Raw genomic sequence first — 18,266 nt, forward strand, 5'->3', positions numbered from 1 at the left:
TAAAATACGATTGCTATTTCTTGTTTAAATGGACGTCGGACGAAACATATTGTTATCTTAATGTGTTGAGGCCATTCAGGGACCCACAGATGATTCATATAATAGGATCACGCTGCAGCCTTGGCAAGACTATCACGAGTGGGGCAGGGAGAATGAGAGCACGGATGGACAGAGGGCAACGCGAGCGGGGTCTCGGGTATCACCCCTCCGTCGGCAACACAATGTGTCGGCTTTCGAGTCATGTGCTGTCTCTCCGAGGCACACGAGCTTGCGAAGAACGTGGGTGAGTCTGGTTTCAGCTGCAGCGTGAGCAGAAGTGCGTGTGGCGCAATCGAATCGGACTATCCGTGCCGCAGTGATGCCCAGCCGTTGCGAAGCAAGGCGAAACATTTTGTTATCGGGTCTCCCAGTGTGCTGCCGGTAAATCAGCTGCCTACAAACAGAGATGTAGTGAACTATGTGAGACTCTTGGCAGGGGATAGAAAAAGTGAGCGGACAGTCACTGCATGTTTACGTGAAGCAGCGGAAGCGGTGGTTGCAATGTGGTCGAGTGAGGGCATACCAACGATACAAATGCACAATGTGGTTCGGAAGGTAAAGCAAGTCTACGAAAGATTTCGCCGATCGAACAAGGTACCCAAAAGAATGCGGGAGGGACAAACGAAACAAAGTCTTTCTGAAGCGAGTCTGTTTCGTAAGCTTTTTGACATCGCCCGCTGCCGCTGTAAAGATCGGCGAAGCTATACCTGTCCACTTTCAAACCGGGTACCGCCAGTGGAATTAGCATTCCTTCGAGACCAGAGAGGAGTTCGGAAGTTGAGACTGCAGGTGGTGTGGACTGCGAGGAGACGAGGAAACGACGTAAGACTTAGAGCCTTAGAATGAGACGGGGGCGGAACGAGGGGAGGGGCGACGTGGATCAAGCTGGTCCTTCCTACCTCCGTACCTATTCCAACGGCGTCAATATCGACGAGACAGGCCAGGTAGACTCATCGGCAGCGACCGACACCAACGACAGCGTCATGACGTCATGACAATGAAGACGTCACAAGTGAATTTGAGATGAAGGAATGCATCAAAGACTCAAACGATGATGATATGCACTGCACTGGCAGCTGACTGACAGGTATGGTTTATCCAACCGTGCTGTAGCGGCCGTCATCAACGGTTTTCAGATGGATATCGGTCGCGTAGCGAGCGGCAAAACAGAATTGCTGGTCGACCCGAAAAAGTATGGAGAGAAAGATGCCGGGTGAGACAAAGTACAGTGGCCGCGCGGGACCAACAACACAGCGACGCTGAGCTCAAGGCCATGTACTTTGATGGAAGGCATTATCAAACTAGCACGGGCCGAGGCGGCTACAGGGCAACCGAGGAACATGTGGCTAATGTAGCAGAACCAGGAAACGAATATCTCTCCAACTTTACGCCAATTTCGGGTAAAGCCATTGGTCAAGCCAATGAGCTGATAAACGTTGCCACTCTGACTAATAGGCTGCGATGGCGCGGCTGTCAATACGGGCAGATCTGGTGGAATATGCCGACTTTTGGAGCTTATTCAAGAGAAAACGGTCCATTTGTTTGTTTGCCAGCTGCACTCGAATGAGCTTGTACTCGTACTCAGGGAAGTGTTCCAGAACTTGGACGGCAAAACCAGTGGACCCGGATCATTCACGGGGCCGTTGGGCAATGGGCAAGACAGCCGGCTGCTCCGTGCACCGTCTTTCTCCCGTGAAGTTCCGACCGGTGAGCGGCCCAGAGCTGGAACTGCCGGACAACATCATCGCCGACCTCGGCAGCGACCAACTCCTGCCGTACCAGCTCACCAGAGCCGTGCGGACGGGCAACATCTCCGCAAAGGAGGCCTGCAAGAAAATCGGTCCCCTGAACCATGCAAGGTCGGCAAATGCTAATTCAGTTGAATTCAGTTTGCTATTGAATGGCAAAGATGCATCTTTTCTGTGTACCTAACCGTTGTCTAAATAGAGGATACTGTCTCGTTTGCATTGCTTACATCCGTGTTGACAGCGTCTGTCGACGCTAACAGGCGAAGACGCGCGCGGCTGGTGTTAGTGTCATCAAACGCATTACGCCAGACATGGAGACTGCAACGCCGGGCGCCACGATAAATCCCGAACTTCTTTCAGCCGGCGCCGATCGAATTTTCGATGCATGGAAAAAAGAACTGCACCAATGGGCTTCCATAGACACAGGGACAAGGAAAATCAGCGGAAGCGCTTGATCTGTTTCTAGTGACACACCCTAGTGCACACTGGACAGCGCACAGTTTGACCACACCAGCTTCTGTGCGGTGTTCATGAAATTTGACATGAGACGATGATATATTCTGGCCTTCTTGTTTGGCATTTGCGGAAATGTGAGTTTCATTTTAGGGTCGATACTTTAAAAAAAGCGTGGGCCTGACAACACACACGCTCAATGCGACCCATGCTATTGTATGTCACCGGTCCTGCCATGAGTGCCATCTCTCTGGTCTCTATTGCCTGCCGCCCGTTGCTGTATAAATGTGCCGCCGTCGCTGCCCCACGCCTCATTAGGCAGGTGACTGAAGTGGCGGACCGCCGGCGCCTTGGCCGTGCCGTGCTGCACGCGCCGGCTGCAGTGCCGCACATCACTTACAAGGCGCCGCCGACTGCTGTGCCGTATCGCACCTCTGAGGGACCGCCGGCGCCGCCCCCCGCCCGGCTCGCACGCGGCCGAGCTGAGAGGGCGGCGCCGGCGGACACGCCGCGAGGTCATGTCGGAGCCGACGGGTGACGGACAGACGAACGGACAGACGGACGGACCATGCAGTGCTCCGTCAGTGACGGCGGCAGAGAGTTGGAGGCTCCCAGGGGTGTGGCGGGCCTGCCGAGCCGCCGAACCGCCGTACCGCGGGCCACGTGATGCCGCGCGGGCCGTGTACAGTCTGTCTTAAAAGTACCGCGCAAAGTGACGGTGGATCCATCAAGCCTGACCGAGAAAGGGCCTGTTTTAATTTAAAAGTCACCGACCAATTGACCTAGGGAATGGACAAGGATGCCAATTGTTTCGGTGATCCAAATTAAAAGGCCCTTGCTCAGTCAGGCTCGATGGATCCACCGTCACTTTGCGCGGTACTTTTAAGACAGACTGTACGCCCGTTCACCGGCGCCCCGGAGAGCGCCGCTCCGCCCCTCTGCCGCCGTCCAAAACACGGCCGGCCGCGTGACCTTCAGCGCCAGAGAGCCGGCCGGAAACCCAGCCGCGCCCGAGATGCCGCGGAGCGCCGGGTGGGGCGGCGGGCGGTGTGATGACCCGGGTCATTGGTGACGTCACTCGGCGCCGGCTGCGGTGGCTGATGGTTATGGTGTCGGGCTGTGAAGTCGGCCGGTGATGGGATGACGGGCGGCGCCAGGCGCGCAGCGCGCCGCTAATGGACGCGGACCGGCGGCGGATGGGAGGATAGAGGGAGAGGAGAGAGATGGCACGGTCGGCCGGCGGCGGCCGCAGTGGCGCCGATGATGGACCGCCGGCCGGCCCGGACGCAGCCACCGTGGGGTAATGGCCCGCCGAGGCCCGGCAGTTTGCCTGCCGTCGCCGCTCCAGCCGCCGCGCCGGCCGGGCAGAGCCGCAGGTTTATCGGCGGACGGGCCCACAGCCCGGCCGGAATGCGGCGCGGTTATGGGAATGTTGCGAACATCACTTTATTTTTGTTATGGATGCTTTGATCAGTCATGGACGGTAAACATCAGGCTTTGTACTCGCTAAACGTTGTTGTGGTTCACGGCTTTGTGGTCGTGTGCGACTGCATGCCTAGCCGAAGTCGTTTTGAAGAACGTCTGTGAGACACTGGCTTATCTCCATTTTTAGATGTCCATGCTTGCTTGTATCGGTGACACGGATCGTTCCTTTGTTGTGCTACACAATTTTAAGGCTAATCCGTTTGTCACACCGGTACTGCTGAGTGTTGACTGTAACATGCGTCAGAAATACAATGAAAAGCTTGTCATCCTACCGATTTATGGCGCATAGATGCAGCAGACATGATGGTGCGATAAAACTTTCAAACACAATCCCTTGGTGTAAATATGGCAATGCTCGCTGCTTATTCTCTTTGAAGCTAATTGATGTAATACAAATGTATGCATTACCGTTTAATTGTTTGTAAAGCCTTTGTGAACAAGGGTTTGGCTTAGCCAATTAGGAATCCTACTGTATTAAAAGCGACTCACCTAGCTATTTCCTTAGATTTATCGAGAATACTGGGATCGAAAATAAAGATAATTCCGCTTTTATTATGCACTCGGTCGAGTTCATCATTCGGCATCGACGGGCCACTTTGTCCATCACATTTTGTCCATCACTGACAGTGTGGCCGGCACACTGAAAAACCATAATTTTTCTTTTGTTGACTTAATGCAACTGTCACCAGTCGTCAGTCTCCGGTTTTCATGTCAAAGAAATCGTCCGACTTGTTGGCACGGCTGCTGCAGGTCCGGCTTGCCATTCGTTTGCAATTGCAGTTGCCTGGACTTTGTCAGTCGTCTATCTCGCCACTGCCGCTGACTGAGTAAACGGTAATGTTTGCCTGCGACGTCAATAAAGTGCGCCTCAGTTCTGCAGCTGCCCGTTGTGCAACGTTCAGTGATGTGCCCTGTTATCGGCCGTCAGTCGCGCCGTGCCAGGCCGGCGGCGGCGGTATCTATCGACAGCCGCCGAAACTCTCACCATTGGCCACTGTACCAGCTCGAGTGAGTCGGCTCGAGTGAGCCGGGTAAATTGGATTCACTGGCGGCCGCTTAGCGTCGTCTCAAGTCGTCTTAGTGGCTAAGCTGGATGGATGGCCGCCGATGGACCGGTCGTCGGGCGCCCTGTGCCGTCCGTCGGTGACAGCTGGTCCACAGGCCCACTTGTCCAGTGTCCACTGGTCCACCTGTCCACCGGGGTCGAAAGGCTGAGCCTGGTCCGAGGGCGGGAGTCTAGTCCCAGCAGCTGACTCCGGTCCCGCTGAACCGTCGTTTGCCGGCTAGGAATTGTCAAACAATCGCCTGCTGAGCGGCTCCTCTGCCGACCGCTGTGCTCACTGCTCACCACACTCTCCGGCTGATGTAACGTGTTTGTGGACGTTGCTGCGACCCGGCGCGATCCTCGAGAGCCGAGCGGGTCACAGGTGATTCATGGAACCGCACGTGAAAATAGCGTGCATGCTCCAACAATGTGATGATACGGATAATCTTGATATGGCCCATGGTGGACACTCCTTCCTCTGGCTTTCTATTTATGGACACGAATAAATGCTAAGCTGCAAAGTGGAAATGAAACGTAAGGATTATAGGAGTCCGTATGTGCTGGGACATCTGCATTTTTTGGCGAAAGACGGTAAGGCACCGAGGCATCAGTGCCAGCTGCCAGGTTATTCAATGTTTTCCGCTAAAGCTGCGTCGTAGTCGTGTTTTGGGAATCGTCTGTAATCGAATTGCTGTTTCAATAAGCGTCCGTGTTTGTTGGCTGAGACGGTTATCTTCTGTTTGGGATCCTCGACCCGCTGCGCCGTTCAGACACCGGTCGGTGGAGGAGTGTTATTGTTGGTCCCCTGGGAGCCTGACGCTACATTTCCGGCGAGGCTGTGAGTGGTGACCTGGGACTCTCAGAGGTGTCAACACTCCAGAGCGGTGGCGGCGGTCACCAGTAGTCAGCTACACAATACACAGCCTGTTACTACGCACCGACCGGCTCCCGGCGACCGAGGCTGGCGGCGGCCACGGCTGCCCCTGCGCGCCGCGCGCCACAAAGCCGGCCGGCGCGCCGTTTTTGCCGCAGGAGTTGCCGTGGTCTCGCCGCCAGCTGTTGTGCCCGGGAGCGCCGCAGTCGCGCCACAAAGGCCGCCGATTGCCAGCGTGCTAAGCGCTCCGCTTCGTCAAAGTCAGCATGATACTGTTCTCCTCACGTTCCTCTGTCTGTTCGTGCTTGTTCCGCTGCCAATGGCTCACCTGCAGCTTTCTGTCTCCGCCTTTCTCCCTCCGCTGCTCTCCACTCCCTTCCCGTTCCTCCCCATCTCTCCCATCGTTTCCGCTGCCGCCGTGCCGACGGCCGGGCCTGTGAACATACCGGCGGCTTTACCCGCGGTCCGTCTGTCTCTGTCGAGCGGCCGCCCCGGGCGAGGGACGTCCGACCGAACCGGACCGTTCATCCCACATAACTCGGACGGCGGCCGTGGGAGAGCTGATGGAGTCTGCTGCGGACAAACTCACCACGCCCCGCCGAGGGTCTGCAATTAAAGGCAGTCTCACGGGCTTTGGATAGTTCAATATTTTATGTACTCGGCGCTACCACATATTGTATACCTTTTAAGGCATCTTTGCTTTCATAGTTTTTCATGACAAGACTTGTTAACTTGTCGTTATTTCATATTCGCGTTAATTGGGCTATTGCTTACCAGCATATTGTACCGTTTCTCGCATTTTTCATGCATGGATGTCACTCAATTAGCGTCCGTTTTTCTCACCTCTCAGGCCCTGCTCTTGGCCACTTTCTGTTCTGAGCGCCTTCCATCCGCCCCTGTCCATTTCAGTGTTGCACCCTACCTTTCCTCTCTGCTCCTAGTCATGTATTCCTCCATTTTCCACCGTCGCCGACGGCCGGAGGCGGACGTCCGCCCGGAAATGAGCGTTAAACACCGTCTGTGTGTCGTGTCGACCGCACTCACGGCGACCGGAACTGTTCCGAGCGACCCGGGGCGGCCCGTGGCCCGGTCGGGTCGCTTGGTGCCGACTGTCGAGTCTGGGCGCTTGACGGTCTCTAACGGTCTTGCAGTAGGCGGGTACTACTGTCGTTTAGGTTTTTTCTGCAGGGAGAGGAGGATTGGAAAATGTGCGAGGCAGGGCTTATTGAAATTTGACGATCCTTAGTTTCTTGGAAAAGCATCAGAGTTCCGGCCAGCATTTTTTGGTACTTGGTGTAGAACTGTAGAGTAAGCACAGTGTAAATCCACAATCAGCTAACCAATCTACCAACGAACTTGTCGCCTACTGCTGAATGTCGGCCCACCAGGCACGTGCGGTCGCGGCCCGCCCATTTTTGCCGTAGGCATCTCTGCTGTTTTGGCGCTGGCCAAATGTCGGCTGACGGACGAGATGTCCCGGACGGCGGGGGTTTTCGGTGACCGCGGCGGCGGCGGGTTCGATGTGTCTGTAGTAATCCCGTGCACGGTCGGTGAGGCAGGTCCGGACGGCGTGTTGTGTTTGGCCCGGTATACGACCGCCACGGCACGCCAGCAGAGTGGCCGGCCGTGTCACCTGTCCGTCTTATCGGCCGTGTCTAGACGGGGCGGGGGTGGGGTGGGGTACCACTGGACCGCGGCTGGACGAACGGCGACACTGACAGGTGGAGCTGCCACGGCGGCGTGAAAAGCGATCGATGTGGTGTGGTGTTTGTCACCGATTTAACCCGCGACCTGGTGGGGGGGGGGGCTATTTTTTGCCCCCCCTCCAGACTTTTCGATATATCTCCAGAACCGCTGCGCCGATCGTCACCAAACTTTCAGTACCCTCCCGGACATCAATTTTACACATTGTGACCAAAATTTTTTCCAAAGGCTATGATAGGTTGGCCGGAAATGACGTCAGAGTGACGTCATGTTCTGCCGTTTTCGACCCAAAAAAGGGTTTCGCGGGAAGAGCTGTCAGGCCTATAGCTTTGCAAATACAGAAAAATGATCAATTCATAAAAGCTGTAGAATCAACAGGGCTACAAAACTGCTATCTCGGATTTTTGAAATTTTTGGATTTGGACCCCCAAAAATCAAAAAACAATCTTTTTGGATATAATAATCGAAAAATCCAAAAAAAATTTGAATTTCGAAAAAACCGGAATATATGTGATAGTCCTTCCCGCCTTCCATCCACATGCCAAATTTGAGATTGATACCTCTTTTTTTGGCGAAGTTATAGCGAAAAAACTGTTCAAAATTGATGACGTCAAATTTTCAAACTCAATTTTTAGCAATTCTAGACCCCGTAGCGCAAAACAAAGACCACCATTAGACTCCCCGTGACGAGCTGCATCGAATCAATACCCATTTTATGCAAAACTATCAACTTTAAAATTTGACCTTTTTTGGCCTGACCTTGACCTGACCTTGACCTGAACTTCACCAGAAAGTGACCTAAGCCGTACCTGATAGTCTTATAACCAACACCATTGAGTTGGAAATGAAAAATTGGCCATAAAACATGCATCACACAACCTTAGTAAAGTTGGGCTCATGTGACCTGACCTGTGACCCTTGGTGACCTGACCTGTGACCTGACCTGGTTTTGTCAGTGACCTCTAATAGCAACATATCTACTAGGCAACTGACGCCCTATCGCTGATTATCGACAAAATGCGTTTTCCTCGGTGTTATAGCGCATTCCCTAGCAGACCCGTGAACGGTGAAACATTTCATCTTTGACCTGACCTGTGACGTCATCGGTGACCCCGAGGTCAATGAAATTTGGTTTCCCTCGACAAATTTGACAGGCCTTTCGAACGCCGTTTGAATTTTGCGGATCCGTCCAGTAGTTTCGGAGATACGAGGGGGGGGGGGCAAAAAATAGCCCCCCCCCCCACCAGGTCGCGTTATAAACAGACCCCACCAGGGCGCGGGTTAATCACGGCCCCAGAAGGATTGACTTTTTGGTGGTCAAGGACAGCCGTCCAAACAACACTGTTTCTGTCAACACCATCGTCGTGCAGCTGCAACCTAGCGTACTTTGCGAAGAACGTTAGCAATTTACCAACTCCTAGTACGATTTGACCTTTACTAGTGTTTATGTGTCTGTCTTTCCGTTTGACCAGCTCCCTGTGTGTTTTGCTCGATCACTGTCTGTCGTCTGACCTATCGTCTGTGTTCTTGCAGACTCGTATGGAGGTGGAGGACATCTTCACGGACCTGGCCGACGGCAGGAAACTGCTGCGGCTCCTCGAGATCATCTCCGGCGAGAAGCTCGGCAAACCAAACAACGGCAAAATGCGTGTGCACAAAATTGAAAACGTCAACAAGTCGCTGGCCTTTCTGCACACCAAGGTACGGACAGGACACCAAAGGGTGGAGGGAGATGTTGCAGGGCATTTATCGTCAACGTTAGAGCGTTTTGGTATGTTTTGCCTGGTGACAGCTCATTATTATGATGCCACATCAATTAGAAACTGAAAATGCACGACCTCCAAACACTTTTATGAGACCGGTCATACCTTTGAAAAGCTGTTCTGTTTTACGTCTAACAATGAACAACGTGGTTTAGACATTTCCAAGCACTAAACAGACCGCAGCGACAAAGATGTCGTCCTCCGGCTGTGCTGAAAATACCGAGTGCTGTCGCCCTGTGTCCGCCGTTGGCGCCCGACCGATGATGACTCTGCCCTTCATCCCGTCCCGTGACTGTGTCTGGCACTGTCGGCGGGCGGGGTGACCGCCGGACTGGCCGCCGGGCCGGCCCGTGACCCCGCAAGGTCGCCACATCTGGCAGCCGTTGCCAGGCGGCCGGTGAATGGGCCGCGGTGGGAGCGGCGGCAGGCGGCGGCTGTTGCATCAGTGGCCGGTGTTGGTTTCGGCCGGACCACTGCACCTGGCAACTCGAACCGCGCCGTCTGGAGCCGTGCCGCAGCCCAGCGCCGTGTCAGCGCATAGGCTGCATGGTTTATAGCATGGTTGTCCGGTGGAAGCTGGGCAGCTAGCTGCTCCTCAAACAGCCGGGCAGCTTGTCCTACTCGGCCGGCTGTAGTCCAGCTTTAGTCCTCTCGGCCGGCTGTACAGCTAGTCTCCTTAGATGGCTGAGAAGCCGGACAGCTGCTCCTCTCGGCTAGCCGGCCGCACTGCCGCTCTCGGTCCGGGAGGCCCCTGTCGTCCGGGGCGGGTCGGCCCCCGCCGTCCGCCGTCCGCCGGCCGACACCCTATGACCGATGGTCGGCCCACAGCGGCCTGTATACATTATCAGGCCGAGGTCACGCCGCCATTTGAATGTGACACGGATGTCTGGCCCTGTTTAACCGCCGGCCACAGGTGGCTTTCCACGAACTGGTCACCAGAGGGACGGTGAAGGTGCTATCGTTACATAAATTAGACGGCGCTAATGCATCGGTCGCGCAGTCTCCGGGCCGGCCAGTGTCCACCGCTCACCGGCCAGAGCCCTGGGCCCCGGCAGGACGACACGACGGGCCGGGCTGGCGGCGGCGGCGGCTATGTATGTGTATGTATATATCAGGTTGCCGAGTCCGCATGCTAATGACGGCCGTCCTCTGCCATCCGATGACTGGCTCGGCGGCGGCGCGACTCATGACCGGGGCGCGGCGGGGCGGGGCGGGGCGGCCGCCGGAACTGGGCGTGATTCACCTCCCCCTCTCAGCCCCCGCCCGCCGTCCCCGTGCATGGCACCGGCACATGTGGTCCGCTCTCGGCGGGAGGCGCTCCTGGCGGAGGACGACGCCCAGATGTGAGGCCTACCACACGCACGGAAACGGCCGGCGAACAGAGACGCGCCGCGCCGGCGGACTGAGACAAAGTCGCCGCAGTAGTGAACGCTGGGCCTGGAATCCAGAGCTGAGCCGCCCATCTGGCGTCTCTGGATGAGTTCCATCCGCGGCCTGCCGTTTCTGCCAGCCCGGCTGTACCGTATCTGCGGCCCACACACCCCAACCAGTGGCGGCGGCTGCCGGTAGATACCGTGCGGCCAGACACTGGACAGCGGCCATCCCCGCACGGTGGCGGCCCTCTCCGCGGCTGCCGGTAGGTATCGTGTGGCTCGGACGGCGGCCCTCTCCGCACGGCGGCGGCGCTCTCCGCTCGATCGGCCGGCTGTGACCAGCCGCGGACGGTCACCGCCGAACCGCCACGCTTTAACCGCTTCGTGGCCGCGCTGTGACCGGTCTATGACCGGCTCCATGACCGGCTCTATGACCGGACTGGGAACGCTCTTGACCGTTCTATGGCCAAAGCCCTACCGCGCTGTGACCGCTCTATGACCGGTCTATGATCGAGCCCACGATCATCGTTCGCTATGATTGGGTCATGGCTGACTGTGGCTGTTCTGTGGTCGTGCCATGAATGGATCTCTTGACGGCTTCACGGTTATTACCTGGCCGGCACAACGGGCCCTGGACCGCTGTGACGGTCTCCTTGACGGTCGCGGTGGATCACAGAGCCTGTGGTCGTGTCTGGTCTTTGGCAGTCGCTCGGACCTCACCTTAGGTTGCCAGTCGCCGCTGGGGTGGGCGCTGAAGGCGGGCCGTGACCTGTCCCACTCGCTGATGGCTTCGTTAATGACTGTTCGCGCCGGCTGATTGGTTTCGGCTGATGTTATCGAATACAAGCTCATCTGTGCGCAGTGATTGAAATCGTTTCATCTGAGTTCGTCGGTCATGGCGCCATCCTGGAATGGAGTCTATTCTATTTGAATATGACGACCAATTTCACCAAGGCGTGATGCTGTCGTACCGCATTGCCCGGCCTGATAGGAGTGTTGGTCCCCTTATCTGTAACATTACGTTAGTGACCTGATTAGTCCACTCATACCCATTTTCAGACCCAACTTCGTGAAGATTTCGGACGGCTGACAATACGAGTAGATATTTTTACACGAATTTCATATTAAAGCGATGCTTGCTTGTAGTGATAGGTGGTGACCTGATTTCTGACCTTACCTCTGCCCTGGCTCAACCTCTGAGCTGAGCTGACCCGACCTCTGACCTGACCTCTGACCTGTGACCCGTCCGACAGGTGCGTCTGGAGAGTATCGGCGCCGAGGACATAGTGGACGGCAACCCGCGGCTGATACTGGGCCTCATATGGACCATCATCCTGCGCTTCCAGATCGAGGTCATCGATATCGACATCGTAAGTACCCGAGTCGATACGTCACCGCGCAATCAGCGTGTCACGATAGCATCGCCGGCGTCTCCCGAGTCGGCCGCTTCAGAGATGACAGGTGGGAGGGCCTGAGATAAACTGAGAGACGGCTGCAGGTGCGATTATCGGGCCGGCCCGTACAGAATGGACACCCACAGTACGTATCAGGGGCGCTGATTGTCAACTTACACTCCAGCTCCATCACATCATCAACACTTCACTCGCCTTCATAATTAATAATTTAGAGTAATTCGCCAAACTCGCCATCGCCATCATAATTCACAGTCTTCATAATCATGTGCCTTACTCGCTCCATCGGAACAACGTACTTCAGCGCTCAGCAACAACACGCCCCCACCTGAGTCTCTAGACGCCTACCACGTCAGCACCCAGCAGATCACCCTCGTCAGCACCGGTGCAGTGCCGACGCTGCACTGCACTCTTCACCTGATGCGGGTTAATCGCCGGCCGATCAGCCCCAGCTGACAGCAGCTCATCTCAGCAACGCTACCCGGCGCGCACTCATCACTTAGTTCACCTCTCAGCGCCCTGGGGCGGGGGAGGCGGGTTTGCAGCGTCCCGACGGGCCCTGCAGCGGCTGACAGGGCCGGAGCGGGCTCTGACAGCCCGCCGACGCCGCATTGTGTCTCGATCGGTCGGCTGTCGGCGGCTGAGGCCGGTGTATTTGCGCTGAGGCGTCATCCCGGGGCTGGCAGCAGCAACTGACGGCGGTGACGGCCGCGGTCCGGCTGGTGAGGGGAGGGGAGGTTACCGCGTGGTGAGCGCGGCTGCCAGAGGCTGACTCAGCCTCAGATCGTAACCCTGTGGCCCCGTGTAAATAAACACCCGCCGGCCGGTCCCTGTCCGCGCGGGAGGCGCCGGTCACCGGGACTGCCGATCGGTAGGGGTGTGGGAGGCGCCGTAGGGGTGACAGGTCAGCGGTGAGGTGGGGTGCACTACCGGGTCAGGAGCGCAGGGCGGTAGGTCATCGGCTGCATGCAGTGCCGACTGCCGAGTGCCGGGTCAGGAGGGAGGGAGAGGGTTGTCACGGGTAGCGTCGACCGGTGATCCGTGCCGAGCGACTGGGGGTCTTGACCACAGGTGGGCCGCATACCGACGGGTTATGGGCGCCGAACGGTGGCCTGAACCTCAGCTCGGGAGCTGCGCAGATGCAGTGGGTTGCCTTTCTAGCCGGCCCTCGGTCGCCGCTGCCGCCTCTGCTGCCGCCGCTGCCGATTGCAGAGAGTGAAAGGGTGTCGGCTTCTGGGACCAGACTCCGAGCCTGCCGAGGACAGCGGCAACTCGCTGCTATAGGGACCTGTCACCGATGATCAGAGGCGTCGACTCGGTCTGGACAGGGCGGCGTCGCAGACCGGAATTTGCATCTGCTTCACGAGAGGTTAGATGTGGTGCAACCTTTCAAGCCAGCACAGTTTCAAACCACATCGGCTGATTTTCCATCTGTCAAGAAGAACTTTCTGCGCCATATGCTGAATATCGAAGGTTGTACCTAAATACACAGTTTAGGCATGTTGAGATGCGGCTTTGCCACAGCTTCCAACGAGGAAGTTCCAACTGAATATCTAAGCCCTTTTTGTGTGGGGTATATCCGCATGGTTCTGTTGGTTACTAAGCAGCTACCTGCCTTGTCAAAACCGCATTGTCATGAATTCACGATAACTATCAGGTGACGCTTGCACACTGTCGCCGCTGTCCAATGCCCATAGCTGCTTGGACCGGCTTGACTCGGCTATGTGAGCGGGTTGCGAAACTCGGCGGGCTGTCGGCGAAAGTTGCGCGAGCCATGGCCAGTTTTTCCCCCTTCAGACCCGTTATGGTAACCAACTCCTGGACACCGTCGGACATGCATTGTAGCACTTTTGGTGGAACTTGACGGATGGAACTCCCAGTTCCCACCTTGATAGAATAGTAAAAATGTGACGTGTTGAGTTCAAATTTTGGCGCTATAACAGCAAACTGACTAAAGGAAGTCGTGTGCTATCACTTCTGACATCAGTGGCCGTTAGGCCTGCGGTTGTGGTTAGTGGAAACGGATTTTTGACGCTCTAATCACAAATTTACATTCCGAGAAAGTTTGCCTCAGTTTCCTCGTTATACGGTGGACTTGAGGCCGGTAGAGGACCTTCACGTGGTATGTTGTATGTAGGTTGATGTCTGTATCTTGTCATACGCTGTTATGGTGGTGCAAAATAAGTCAGGACCAAGCACCTATCATCCATTGCACGTCTGCGATCCCAACCAGGTGTCCTGTGATGTGATCGGCCGTCCTCGTCTAGGTGATGCCAGTCCTTGTATCGGCATAGGCGGCAGCTAGCTCTCAGGAGCCGCGCTGCCAAGGTCGCCGCGCCTCGGTCGTCCACTGTCAAGGCTGTCCCGTCTCCCGTCTCCTGTTCGGTTCTCCGGTCGGACAGCGACCCCGGCGGCCGGTGACCGCCCGCGGCCGCTCGGTGGGCGGCGCAGACACCTGTTCCACCGCCCAGGTCACCGGGGCCGGTCACGCGGCTTGCCCGACGGACCGCCGGTTAATGAGGCCGGCTTTATGGCCGTACTCACTGGCACAATGGCACATTGACACGCTAATCAGCTAAATGGGATAGGCCCTAATCGCGCCCTGAGATGCCAGCGGTATTCTGTTCTTTGCCGACCTAAGCGGTGGAGTTACATTAGCTGGCTGCTCGCTGCGGGAGTGCATGCTCATTGCTTTCTGATGCTCGGAGCTAGTAATGGACCTGGAGGTTCTGCTTCGACTCTGTAGGGGGATCTGAGGGCGGTCTCTGTGACGGTGACGGGCTGTTACTAGGGCTGCGTCACGGCGCGTCACACAGGATGCACCCTCCCCTGTCGTCCGTCACTCAGAGCTCTTCAGCCCGGCGGCGGCCACACAAGCAGTCACCGCCCGACGGCCTCGGTGCCGAACTGCCGAGTCATGGCCGGTCCCTGCCGCCGCCACACGGACCAGCCCGGTCCAACGGACCAGCGCGGTACCGACGGAACAGCGCGGTACCGACGGACCAGCGCGGTACCGACGGACCAGCAGGGACCATCCCGGATCAACGAACGGATGGGAGTGAGGCGCCTGTCGGGTGGGATGAGTCGGACGGACTGATGGAGCGGATATGACGGGCAGAGATGACGGACGTTTGACGGACTGACTGCTGTGTCAGAGATGACAGACTGACTGCTGTGTCAGAGCTGACGGACTGACTGCTGTGTCAGAGCGGACGGACTGACTGCTGTGTCAGAGCTGACTGACTGACTGGTATGTCAGAGCTGACGGACTGACTGCTGTGTCAGAGCTGACGGAGTGGACTGACTGGTGTGTCAGAGCTGACGGACTGACTGGTGTGTCAGAGCTGACGGAGTGGACTGACTGACGTCTCAGAGCTGACGGTCCGACGGGAAGGCGGAGCTGACTGAGCGCCGTATTGTAGCGAGGTCAAAACACAGGTCACCGGCGCGGAGCCGCGAGCTGGCTGTAGCCGGAGCTGCCATCTGCCCGTCTGACGAGCCGTGGGCGCCAGTCGATATCCGAGCCTCCTCCACCCGCCCACGGGGTGCTCAGACCGACCGCGGGGTACCCGAGACCGGCCCACGGGCTACATGAGACCGGCCCACACGATGCCGATCGGTGATGGGCCCTCACCAGCGAGCGGATCGACCGCTACGAACCCACCAGGGCTACATGGGTAGGGTTTATAGTCGGACAATTTAGTAACCTGTCAGAGTCACGTGGTTTTATAGCCGGACAATTCTGTCATAAAACGGCTGTGTTGGACATTTTGTTCCAGCAGCGCTTTTTGATATCCGTAAGTAGGATGAATCGAATGGACCCCAGTGCCCGCCTTCTGAAGGTCGAGCCGGCCAGTTAAGAGCTCGGGGGACGCTTGTGCACCAGGTCCGCGGCTGCTCCAGTGGGGCCCCCGAGCCGACCTCGACCCGCCTCCCCGCTGACACGGTGGCCGATATGGGGGCCAGCTCCCGCCCGGACCCGGATCTGACGTCACCTGGCGACCCCTCCCTGCGTCAGATGACGCTACTCACGGGCTGACGTTGGTCACTGATGTCTGTCACGCCTGATATATGGCCGTGGTCTGCCACGGGGTGGTGTGACGGTGGACATCATCGCTGGTGGATTGGTGGATTCATCTGGTGGATTGGTTGGTGTCTCTCTCCGGACCGTGATGGGGGCTCGTTACCCCACCGCCCACTCTCTGTATACCAGCTCACTGACCGACAGCGCTAAACGGCCCTGATTCACACCACGCTGCCCCCAACAGGCTCCGGGCGGCTGGCAGTCCGCCGCTGCCGGTACATATATGGCGCGTGGTCTCCGGAGGTAGAGGGGTGTGTGGGCGGGGGGTGGAGGGCGGAGGCGGTCACCGATGAATCAGACACACTCGACAAGTCGCCGACACCGTGAATCGCCGCCGATGATGTCACGCTGAACGACCGCGGCTAGTTCGAACGTCAGGGGGACGGGAGGGGGAGCTGGCACTTGATAGGTCACAGGTGCCGCCCCCTCTGCACTTGGTGACACGATCGGTGAGCCGGTGACCCGATGTCGGCGTCCCGTCACCTTCCGGCGGACAGGATGCACTGCTGTATGTGTCATATGACATGTGACGTGACGTGACGTGATATGACGTGGATGACATCATGCCTCGTGCCGGCTTCGTTTCTGAATGGCGCACGTGACACCGGAACGTTATCCACTCTCCTTGCATAGCGGCGCCGTTATCGTTCGCAAGTGTACGTTAGGCATAATCGTCCATTCATGCCTTGAATGAGCCGCGCCTTACACTTGATCTTTGACTTCAAACAACGCCCGACTATGGCTCGGTATTTGATTTCCGTTTTATATGAAGTGATTGTCATTCGCACGAGACAATGTCCGACATCACCGCCCGACCCCGCGTCGATGCTGTGTTGCTGTAGGCACCTGTTTGGCCTGTGGCCTTTCTCAGCTTCTGTATCTGGTCATGTATAACACCTCTTTATCTGTCTGCCCTCAGGATGAGACTGACGAGTCCAGTGAGAAGAAGTCGGCCAAAGACGCGCTGCTGCTCTGGTGTCAGAGGAAGACGGCCGGCTACAACGGCGTCCGCATCAGCGACTTCTCCTGTGAGTCCGCACTGCTCACCTCCCCGTCAGAGGGGCTCACCTAGTGAGCGCAGTGAGATACCGACCGCGGAGAGCGCGCGATGCGGCGCACCAGTTCATCATACAGCGACCTCGCCTATCCTTTAGAGGAGCTCACCCGCCACAGTGAGATACCGACCGCGGAGACCGCGCGCCGCGCCGCATCAGGCCGTCATTTACCGCACCATTAACCATCAGCGGCTGGCATCCCAGAAAACGGTTACTGTTATTAAACGCGACCAGTGATCCGCCAAGCGTATCGTCGGTAAGCGTACTGACATTACAAGCATTCCTCTCCGCTGTTATGCCAATGTAAGGCAGATCCCGAGAGTAGGCCCCTCGGGCCTGTAATTCCGACCTGTGGCCACCGAACCGTGCCGGCCGCTCGCTCGACAACATTGCACCAACGGCGACCTCGCGTGCGGATGATCGAGCGATGGATGGGGGCGTTTCGTGCCAGACGTCGTGCGGAGGCGGTACAATTTCGAGCCGTGCCGTGCTCTGACCGCCCGTGCCCGACCCTGCCGTGGCCATGCCTTACCGCCGTGCCCAACTGCCGCGACCGTGCTCCGGCTCCCGTCATTTCGCAGTCGCGATGTTTTGTCGCTGTGGGCCGCGATACTGCGACCGGCGGGACCGATTGTTTGCCGGTGTTTTCTGTAAGCGGCGGCGGCGGCGGCACGGCGCGGCGCGGCCGGCCGCATACGGCACGTGACGGTACATCAGTGCTGGTTTGGTAGTCTGGCGGCGTGTCGGTCCATACCGGCCCTCCCTTCCTGCTGCCGAGTCCGTGCAGAGGAACCCCTCGAGCTCCTACCATCCATCCCAGCCCGTCGCCGGGGCACGCCAGTCCCCGACTGCCGGGGGACGGCCGGCCGGCGGCGGCAGCCCGCTCCCTCCCCGGCGGTCCGCGCCGACCGTAGCCCATCTGTCGACTGTCACTCGGTCCTGATCGATTCGGTGGCAGCGCGCTGCCGTGTTTCGTCCGGGCCGACACAAGGAAAAGGTGCAGCCGACACGGAAAAATGCGCCCCCGAACACCAGTGCTTTCCGAAGGATTATCCTCAATAAATGCTAGTTCGAACCGGGCACGAAAAAAAATTGAATATGGGACAAAGGTATCCCATCTTGTCAATGTCATGTTCTTCCATTTTTTATCCCCATCGCGACCTCAAAATGACATATAACCAGTGTCTATCCTAGGGCAACGAATGATTTCGAGGGCCGGTGACAACTTCTC

General features: G+C 57.3%; 1 protein-coding gene across 7 annotated transcripts in view; it reads left to right on the forward strand.

Moving 5' to 3' along the window:
• LOC122389129 (spectrin beta chain, non-erythrocytic 2-like) overlaps positions 1 to 18,266 on the forward strand; it is a 106,969-nt gene that overhangs the window by 40,122 nt on the left and 48,581 nt on the right. For all 7 annotated transcript variants that reach the window (XM_043380846.1, XM_043380878.1, XM_043380869.1 and 4 more), the window contains exons 3-5: positions 8,882 to 9,049; positions 11,738 to 11,854; positions 16,900 to 17,008. In XM_043380846.1, the coding sequence (XP_043236781.1) occupies positions 8,882 to 9,049; positions 11,738 to 11,854; positions 16,900 to 17,008 (394 nt within the window). The remainder of the gene's footprint in view (positions 1 to 8,881; positions 9,050 to 11,737; positions 11,855 to 16,899; positions 17,009 to 18,266) is intronic.

This window comes from Amphibalanus amphitrite, unplaced genomic scaffold (genome assembly GCF_019059575.1).
Source record: "Amphibalanus amphitrite isolate SeventyFive unplaced genomic scaffold, NRLGWU_Aamphi_draft 000019F_arrow, whole genome shotgun sequence".
Classification (NCBI taxonomy): Eukaryota; Metazoa; Arthropoda; class Thecostraca; order Balanomorpha; family Balanidae; genus Amphibalanus; species Amphibalanus amphitrite.